At 61.9% G+C, this 9,774-nt stretch overlaps 2 protein-coding genes across 2 annotated transcripts; one reads left to right on the top strand and one right to left on the bottom strand.

The window, feature by feature from the left end:
• Positions 1 to 2,184: 2,184 nt before the first annotated feature.
• On the bottom strand, positions 2,185 to 4,957 carry SIGMAR1 (sigma non-opioid intracellular receptor 1). Its single transcript, XM_069775215.1, has 4 exons — positions 4,577 to 4,957; positions 3,587 to 3,787; positions 2,959 to 3,051; positions 2,185 to 2,638 (listed from the first exon to the last, which is right to left on the bottom strand). The coding sequence occupies exons 1-4, from the start codon at positions 4,752 to 4,754 to the stop codon at positions 2,412 to 2,414; spliced, it is 699 nt and encodes a 232-aa protein (XP_069631316.1). The 5' UTR covers positions 4,755 to 4,957; the 3' UTR covers positions 2,185 to 2,411.
• GALT (galactose-1-phosphate uridylyltransferase) lies at positions 4,944 to 8,314 on the top strand. The gene is given in 10 exon segments (XM_069775221.1): positions 4,944 to 4,998; positions 5,300 to 5,395; positions 5,398 to 5,471; positions 5,547 to 5,622; positions 5,753 to 5,801; positions 6,046 to 6,175; positions 6,425 to 6,481; positions 6,957 to 7,079; positions 7,209 to 7,236; positions 7,239 to 8,314. Coding segments are annotated over 10 exon segments (1,062 nt in total). The 3' UTR covers positions 7,613 to 8,314.
• Positions 8,315 to 9,774: the final 1,460 nt, after the last annotated feature.

Below are 9,774 nucleotides of genomic sequence, written 5' to 3' on the forward strand. Positions count from 1 at the left end.
TCCCCGGAGCAGCCCTTAGCCTGGATGGGGATGCAGCCAGGCTGGGGGGGGGATCCCCTGCCCATGATGGAATTATTGACATGGGCACTATGGAAAACACTGCTGAGATTGTTCACACTAATGTAATTTAGCAGCAATATTTCTGTAATAAAAGAAATTAATGAGCAAGATAAAAGACCAGTCCAGAGCTTTGATTTTCTCATTTTAATGGCATACTTATTTACTCCCACCAGTGTGCCCATTGGATTTTCATTATACGGCCTTCGCTGTAAGTGGAGCGGTATTGATATGAGCTGCTGAGTTAGCGCCTTCCCACGCAGGCCAGTGCGGGATTGCTCGTGTTCCTCAACAGGGCCCCAGTAAACCCCAGGGAATGGGCATGGCATGCCCACACACACGTGCACATACACAAATGTCCTACCCATATGTGTCCAAGCACTCACATGTGTGCAATTGTTCTGACCATATGGACAGCTGCCCAATTGTTCTACCTATATACATGTGTGCACACACATGTGCACACCCCCCCACCTGTCCTGCCTACACCCACCTGTGAACTGTTCTACCGATACACAAGCACACAACAACACATGCCCAAATGCCCTGCCAAGACACACACAAACCCATCCTGTTTTGCACCTATACACATGTGCATGTGATCTGCCCGCCAGCATGCACACACAGACATACACACACAGAGCCTATAGATCCTGTGATTCCCTCCTGTGCCTTTCTCACACCGGGGGGGGATGCGTGTGTCTGTGTGCGTGCATCTGTGTAAACCTCTCAAGGACCACCAAGCCACTAGGCCTGGGTCCATCCATCCCCAGGGCCGTACGCCCAGCATCGGCACCATCTCCAAAAAGGATAGAGCCCCCTCGGACTTCCGGGTTCCCTGTGGAGGCAGGGCCCTGGCACCAGCCCAGGCTTTCAGATCCCAGCAACTGCAGCGGAGAGAGGAGTAACAGCACCATCTCCTGCCAGTCCCTGGGAGCTGAGACAGGCCTGATACTGCCCAGCACCGCACCTCCCGGCTCCCAGGACCCTGGGCAGGATGATGCCAGCTGCCAGCAGGACCCCTGCTGAGCCTGGAGGCGGCCAGATCCAGCACCGTTCCCCATGGCAGGGGCTCAGCACGCTCCACAGATTCTCCCAGGGATCCAAGCAGGTGGGATGAACAATTTTATTACTGACATCTCTTTTTGGGTGGCAAATTAAGAAGTAGCCCGTGTATGGGGCTGCCAGTTGGCGGGACAGGGACAGTCCGGGTTGTGGGAGGAGGGACATGCTACAAGCCTGGTGGCTGGGGACACACACGTTAATTTGGCAGCAGCGCAGAGGCGAAAGCCCTCCACCAAGCAGTGAGCCTGCCTGGGTCTGGCCACAGGGCTGCGAGCGGGGTCTGCAGCCAGGCTCAGCCAGGGAACCACGGCACTCCCTCGGTGACCAGGACTCTGCACCAGGAGCTGAGCAGGGTGGCCATCCCTAGGGGGTCTCACAGCCAGGGGAAGTGTTTCAAGGGGCGAGATCCCGTCCTGAGCTAGTACAGAGGTTCAGGCACCTGCAGACAATAGGTATGTGCATAGACCAGAGGCCACACAGAACAGGCTCTCAGTTAAAGTGACAGGTGGTAGCTTTCCCCCTTGGGGGGGACTGCAGGGAGGGGGACTGTGGGGAAAGGGACCCTCTTCCAGCCCCAGCTATCACCTCGGGCAGATGACACGCAGGGGACCAGGAGGGACCTCCAGCACAGAGGCTGGGCATCCCCTCACTGCTGGGGGGTCCCAGCGCAGATCCTGCCCTGTGCCAGGGGGACACTGTGTGCTGCCAACCCATGTCAGTGGGGATGGAGCCATGGGAGATGCTGCCAGTTGGACACAGTGCCCTGCGCTGCCTGCAGACCTGGCAGCCCGCCAGGGAACCTCTTGGCTGACCTTTACAGTGGGTGCTCTGGCCCAGCTCACCTTGTGCACCCTGCCCCGAGGGGCATGGTGCAGCCTGGCTTCTGCTAGCATCCTCCTCCTGATGTCTCGGGAGCTGCAGAAATTTCGCAGAGCCCAGGGACAGCCAACCCCAGCCCCTCTCCTGCTGCACACCAGGGGCACACAGAGGTGTTTGTACCCCACAAGGCGACTCCAGCCCTGGGGGATGGAAAAGCAGGACATGGCTCTGCTTGAAAGGGGGGACAGGCAGGTAGTAAAGAGAACTGGTGGTCTGCATTGTGATGACTGCCACGGTCCCTCTGTCCTGGTACCCAGCTGGCCCATGGGGAAGGACAGAGCAATTGGGGGGAGGCATAGGGGGTCTCCTGCTGCCTCTGATAGAGCCTGGGGAGGAGGAGGAGGAAAGGGGAGGAAGGCTGGGAGGAGAGGAGCCAGCTGTGCCCAGCAGGGCACCCCAGTGAGCCGGGCTCAGCAACCCAAGGTGCTGAAGAAGGCATTGGCTTCCAGGAGCAGGCTCTTGGCGTAGACGCGCAGGGTGTAAAAGAGGGTGACAAAGTCCTGAGCGCTGAAGAGGGTGTCAGCCAGGGCGAAGGCAAGTGTGGAGGGGATGAAGCCCCGGCCATACTCCACCATCCAGGTGCCTGCGCTCCACTGCACCGACGTGGCCTCTCCTGCCTGGTGCACGATGGTGTCCCCTGCCAACACACACAACCAGCACAGCTCCCAGCAGCTGCCCCATATCGTTCCCAAAGAGATGGATGGGACCAGGACCTGCAGGGCTGAGCACCCCGGTCTGCGCACCCCAACCCCTCCCCAGTCTTGCTTACTTTTCTCTTACTGGCACCCACTGAGATGCTGGGATGTGCCCCAGGGGACACAAACTGCCCCATCCTGAGCTCTTGGCTTCTGCCAGCTGGAAGGAAGAGGCTCTGCAACAGTGGAGGACCAGCCCACAGAGCAATCATGTCCCAGAACATGGACACAGCCTGCAGGGCACCGTGGCTGCTGCGCTTACCTGGATAGTAGATCTCACTTCTGGTGGTCCCTTCCTTCCACTGCTGGAAGGTCCCTGAGATGATGGTGTTGGAGATATCTGCCCAGTACCGACCTGAGGGAGGACAGGCAGCACCGGCTTAGAGCATCCCTGCCAGGGACAGCTCAGGAGCCCAGGTCTGAGCCACAGAGCAGCCCTCTGGGGGGGGGAAGGATGCCAGCCCTGGGGCCTCAACACACCAAGGAGTGCGGCTGGGTCTGGTACCCAGGCTGCCTGTGTGACCAGCCACATCCCAACAGCCTGGGCTGCTCAGTGTCCGTAAGCTCGTTTCCAGCATGTTTGGCATTTGCTCCCTGATGAAGCACTGGGAAATGTGATGCCTGCCACCACCTGCCAGCTGAATGCAGAGAGTCCTGGCCATGTGGCACAGCATGGCACAGCATGTGCTGGGACCTGCAGGCATTGCGGAACACCGCGGGGGCTGGTCCTCACGTGGAGGGTGTTTTCCAGCATCGTGCTTCCCATCCAGAAGTGGAGCAGCGGGCTCCCTGCCCCAGGCACACCACGGCCGGGGCAGCTGGACCTGAACAAGCAGGGTGGAAAGAGCTCAGAGAAACCCCTTACCTTGCCAGCCCTGTCTCCTGCTTACCTGAGTGGCCCCCAGTGTCAACGGCTGTCCCAAAGAGCAGCACATACTCGGTGAGTGAGGCATGCAGGAGGCACATGGAGCCCATCCACCTGCCTGCGTTCACGAACACCCACTGCAGGTCTTCATCTGGCAGGATGTGGCCTGGGTGCTTCTTCCGTAGCTCCACGATGATCTTGGAGAAAGCCAGCTCGTGGTCCAGCCCTGTAGCACCCGGGGTCACCATGAGTCCCTGGCACGAAGCAAGCCCTGCTGGCCCCCCCCTTGAATCCCCTCCCCAGCCACAGGGTCACAGCACATCCTTTGAGGGGTCTCCCTAGGGGAAATGTCTCCTTTCAACAGCCTTCCATCCCCATGGCTGCAGACCCAGCCCCGCTGCCTCCCTGGATGCTGATGGAAGATGTGCAGCACCGAGCACTCCAGCCCTACAGCCTATCCCAGGTGCTGGGCTATATGGGGGACCCAAGCAAGGTAACAGTGACCCACCCTGCCCTGGTGACATGCAGCCCCTCCGCTGTGACCACACACCTTGCACCCTACAGGGCCAGCCCTCCCCTCCAACCCTAGTTGGGGGGTTGGTTCTGCCCCTGACCCACTTAGGGCTTGGTTCCTTGACCTGGACCAGCCCCAGCACAGAGGGAGCTGCCTTAACCCCGGGTTCAGCCCCAACAGGGCTGGGTGATCCTGCTGCCCCAGACCCCATCCCTCCTTCATTCCAGTCCCATTACCCTACCCCAATCCCCCATCCCAGTTCCCCGGTACTGATCCCTTCCCAATACTGGTCCTGCTGCCCCAGTCCCAGACCCCCGGCCCCTCCCTGACCCCAGTCCCATTCCCCCCGTGATCCCAGCCCCCCTGTATCAGAACCTCCTTGATCCTGCATCCCCGCTATAGGTCCCTTCCCCAGCCCAGGCCGCTGCCCCCCCCTCCTCGTCCCCATCCCTCCTCGGTCCCGTTCCCCCCGCAGGCCCTGTCCCCACGGGCGGCGCGTACCCGCGTGGTGCCGGGCGAGCTGGGCGATCTCGGCGGGCGTGAACTCGTACCGCTTGGAGGTCAGCCAGCCCCGCAGCCCCTGCAGCACCAGCGCCAGCACGCCCAGCGCCAGTCCGGCCCGCAGCGCCAGTCCGGCCCGCAGCGCCTGCCGCAGAGCCCGCCGCCCCGCCGCCCCCATGCCGCCCGCCGCCGCTCTGCCCCGCCGGCACCGGGACGGGGAGCGGGACCGCCCCCGCCGCGGCCAAGCCGCGGGCGGCCCTGCTCCAGCAGGGCGGGGCGGAGCGGAGCGGAGCGGCGGCGGCTCTAAGGGGCCGGTCCCGCAGGGCGATGTTGATGCTGTCGCCGGGGCTTTCGGGACAGCCGCAGCATGGAGCCGCTGGTGGGGGAGGAGGAAGTGGGGGGCGGCTGCTTCCGCGCCAGCGGTACGGCCGGGGCTGCCTCCCTCCGGACCCCCGGCAGAGCCCAGCCCAGCCGCAACCCGGGAAGCGGGGGCTGCGGGGACCCTTCCTGCCCGGGGGGTGGGTGGCGGCGGGGAACCCCCCCGGACTGGGACAGGGAGGAAAGGGTGAAGCTGGGGGGGGGGTCTGGGGGCATAAAATAGGGTGTAGACCCTCTTGCAGGGTTATCCGAGGAGGGGGCATGGTGGGTGGGGGGTGCCCGGCCCGCGGAGGTCTGCCTCCCGCGTCCCTCCCTCCCTGATGCCCCGCTCCTCTCTCCCCACAGAGCAGCACCCGCATACTCGTTACAACCCGCTGCGGGATGGCTGGGTGCTGGTGTCGGCCCACTGGGTGAAGCGCCCCTGGCAGGGGCAGCTGGAGAAGCTGCCCCCGAGGACGTGCCCCTCTGGGACCCCAACAACCCCCTCTGCCCTGGGGCCACCCGGGCCAACGGCAAGGTACCGCCGGGGACTCAGGCATCCAGGCTCTCCCTGCCGCCCTGTCCCCCCCGACCCCATCTCTTGCCCTGGCAGGTGAACCCTCAGTACGAGGGCACCTTTGTCTTCCCAAATGACTTCCCTGTGCTGCAGCCTGATGTTCCTGAGCCTAGTAACTTCTGGGGGGAGAGCAGGCTGCTGGGGACCCCAGGCTCAGGTCCTGGGGGGGCTGTAGGGTAGGTTACAGGGGCATGGGTGCTGCCCTGGTCCCCTCTCCCTCCCTGCTCTCTGTCCTTCACCAGGTGACAGTGATCACCCCTTGTTTCAAGCAGCAGCAGCCTGGGGCATGTGGTGAATACCTCCATGGCTCTAGGGGGTCCAGGCTGTGATGACAGCTGGGACCCGTGGGATGAAGCAGGACTGAGCCCACACCCCTCCTTGTGATGCCTGTTCTGTGCATGCCTGCTCTGTTTTGGGGGATTTCAGGGGTCTCATCCCTGTTCAGCTTCCCCTGTCCCTCTGTGATGCAGCAGGGCCACAGGGGGCCCTGAGGACACCCTGCAGCCCTGGCCACGTACGTGTGTCTCCTCTGCAGCAAGGTGATGTGCTTCCACCCCTGGTCCGACCTGACGCTGCCCCTTGTGTTCCCAGCAGAGATCTGGGCTGTCATCAACACATGGGCAGAGCTGTTGGCCAAGCTGGGTGCCTCCTACCCCTGGGTGCAGGTCTGGGGCTGGTGGGGGCTGCCCTTCTCTCCCTGCCCCAGGGGGCTCAGGCAGAGGTGGGAGGCTGGGGCTGGGGGCTCTGGCAGCACCAGGGGTTGGGACCCTCCCAGCCACATGTGGGTCCCCCATCCCCACCTTATACCCCACTTAGCCTTTCCAGGCGGGTGCAAGGCTCCACTTTCCTGGTGCACTGGGGACACCGTGGCAACCTGGGACTGGGACCTGCTGGCTGCACCTCTTCCTCCGCAGATCTTCGAGAACAAGGGAGTGATGATGGGCTGCTCCAACCCATACCCCCACTGCCAGGTGAGGCTGTCCCACCTGTGACCTGGCTTAACTGCGAGTCCCTGTGGGTGACCCTACAACAAACCCAGATGGAAGATGTGAACAGGAATCACCCCCCTGGTCCCAAAGCTTTCTGCATACCTGTCCTGTCCGTACTTGTCCTGTCACCTCCCCTCCTGGGGTCCATCCCTTGTGGCTGCTATATGTCGACCTCTCTGCCTGGTGGCAGCATGGACCTGCAGATGGGCAGCATGGCTGGGGCACCCCTGCAAATGGGGGGTACCGGCACCCCACATGGGGTGGCATGGCTGGATCCTCCCAGCTTGGCAGGGTTTAGGTGTGTATGGGGGCTGTGGCATGAGCCCAGAACACCCAAGGGATGGTGAGGCACTGCAGAGGGATGTGTTGGGGTCTCTGGGCTGGGTGATGGGGCAGGGTGGCATGGCAGGGGGGGTTAAGTAGGTAACCTGGCCCTGCACCCTGATGTCCCTCCCAGGTATGCACCAGCAGCTTCATCCCAATCGAGGTGTGCCTGGAGGACCGGACCCAGCAGCAGCACCTGAGCCAGCACAGCATGCCCATGCTGCTGGAGTATGCTGAGCAGGAGGCTTGCTGGAAGGTGAGTACGTGGCTGTCATCTCTTCCCTGGGAGCTGGATGTATGCTGGGGTGGGCCCCCCAGCCCCCAAAAGCAGAGCCCCTGGGGCATCGGGGCTGCGTGTGTCCCCATTGAGCACAGTGTCCTGCAGGAGTGGCTGGTGGTGGAGAATGTGGACTGGCTGTGCCATACTGGGCCACCTGGCCCTTCCAGATCCTGCTGCTGCCCTGCCACCACATCCGCCGCCTCCAGGACCTCTGCGAGGGCAAGAGGGACAGTGAGTGGCTCCACACCCTGCCAGCCCCTGTCCCATGTCCTTTGGGCTCAGCTTTCGTTAGGAGGCAGCTCTGCAGCAGCCTTGCTGGTGCCAGAGGGTCCATGTCCCCCTGGGGTGCAGGGCTGCTTGGGTTTGGCTTGGGGGGGGATGGGCACCTCTGTTATGCCAGTGCAGGAGCTGTGCGTCCAGGTGCAGGCTGTACTGGTGGGGGGACTGTCACCCTTTCTGGGGTGATGAAGCATGTGGTGCCCCATATTTTTGGGGTGCTGGCTGATTAGGAATGGGGGCTCCTTCTGCTGTGTTGCTCAGATTGTCTGCATGGATGGGGGGGGACTGGCCAGTGCATCCCTTCTGCCTGTCACTGATGTCCACCCAGGGAGAGGTGCTGAGGGTGACCTCCCCCCCAGCTAGGTATGCCGCCTGCCCTCAGTGGGGGCTGATCAGCTCAGGGTGCAGCTCCCCGGCACTCTCCTGCAGGCCTAGCCTCCACCATGCAGAGGCTGTTCAAGTGCAACAAGGCACACTACAAGCGGAGGGCCAAGGAGATGTCGTGACAGGGAGCAGTGGAGCCAGCTTTGGGTGAGGCCAGGGAGAGGAGTCAGCTGGGGGTGGTTACAGCTGAGGCCTGGGAACTCATGTCACTTGTGAGCCCTCAGGTCTCCCAGCTTCTCCTGAGCCTTGTCATGGCTGGTCCTGGCTTGGGGACTGGTTTTGCCTGTTCGGGTACCCCAGTCCTAATCCTGCTGCATCACCATGCGCTCTGTCTCCTTCCCCATCCCAGGCTGCATCTTCCTGCCTCTGCAGCATGCTCCTACAACCACTAAAGGGCTCACCCTCCTCCCAGTCCAGTCTTACTGGTGGGGAGTGCTGCCTGCCCCGTGGAGGGGCACAGCCCTCCTGGCCAATAAAACCTGGAAGCAAAGTGCCTCTGCCTGTGCCCTGGTGACTCACAGCCTTGGGTGGGAGGTTTGGGGGCTCTGGTGGGGACCCCCAGCTGCTGGGGGGTATAACACTGGGGGCTGCGGGGGATGTGCCAGCAGCCCCATGCCACTTGCTGCTGTCCCTGTCTCTGCGTTGCCTCTTCTTCCTCCCTGGGGGGAGCTCTGCGCCTGTCTCTGAGCGCTGCAGGCTCGGGGAGGAGCTGGAAGCAGGGAGGAGTTCTTGCTGTCCAAGGCTTAGTCAGCTCCTGGGAGAGGGCTGAGGCCTGGCAAACTCGCTGCATGGAGGCTGCTGGCAGGAATGCCCGGCCCTGGAGCTGCTCCTCTTCCTCGTCTCTGCCTGGGGCTGCAGCCCTCGTCCTGCGTGCTGCGGGTACTGGGGCTGCTGGGATGCAGTGAGGGGCTGGTTCATTGCTAGCCCAGGGGCTGCCAGGGGGTCTAGTTTGGCTCACTGTGCTGAAGTGTCCCTCCCCCCAGTACCCACCCCATGGCATGGGGCAGCAGCAGCCCCATCCCTGGGCTGGGCTGGGGGGATGCTGCAACCAGCTCTGTGCTCTGCCCCACCATAGCCCCTTCCCCCAGGGAAGCCCCAGGGCCATGCAGGGGTAGGTCCCAGATAGTGATGCTCCACAGCTGATGTGGGGGGATGCCCAGCGCCATCTGCCATCATGTCTTCGCACAAATATTTTTTATTTGTCACTGAAGAGCCATTCTCATAACTCCTTAACGAGGCCCCTATCCTCCTTGTCAAGTCCATGAGCGGTCTCCTGGGGGCTAGAAGTATTTTGTGAGATGGGAAATGCTCTCCTCCTATCTACAAGACCATAATTTGTGGGGAGGGCCATGTCCCCCCTGCCCCATCTGTGCATCACTCCCCCATCCCCACTCGTGGGCAAGGGTGGGGGCTGGCCAGCGTGAGGCTCAGGACCAGGCTGGTTGCAGCCATCCTGGGTGCTGGTCCCATCCTCCTCCCCGATCACCACATCCCAGAGCTCGTGAGCCATCCCACCCCCTGGCTTCAGGGCTCCCAAGGTGCCCAAGGGTTTTGGGGAGGAGGCGGTGGGTTTTGGGGTGACCCTTGAGCTTGGAGCCATTGTTGCATGCAGCATCCCCCCTGCATGGCACAGGGGGTGCCCAGCTCAGAGTCTGGCCTCTTGCAAACCAATTTCTTCCTTCCTGGGACAGCCAACACCTGGCCAGGCTTTGCGACCATCCCTATCGCAGCCCCCATCCCTTCTCATCACAGTAAGTGCCTTTGTGCCAACCTCCCATCTGCCTGGCTCTTCCCCAGGGCCCTGGAAAAGCGGCAAAGAATTGGCTTAAATGTGAGAATCCAGATTGGGGTGATTAGCCACTGAACCAGTTGTAACAAAGCAGTAAGTCAAGCAGTATTAAACTTTACAGTTGCTGTCTTTAAAAATGAGACTCTTGCTCTAATAAATCAGAGCAAGTGAGATTGTAAATATTGAGGCAGGATCCATATTGCTTAATTAAACAGCATC

This window comes from Haliaeetus albicilla, chromosome W, assembly GCF_947461875.1.
Source record: "Haliaeetus albicilla chromosome W, bHalAlb1.1, whole genome shotgun sequence".
NCBI lineage: Eukaryota > Metazoa > Chordata > Aves > Accipitriformes > Accipitridae > Haliaeetus > Haliaeetus albicilla.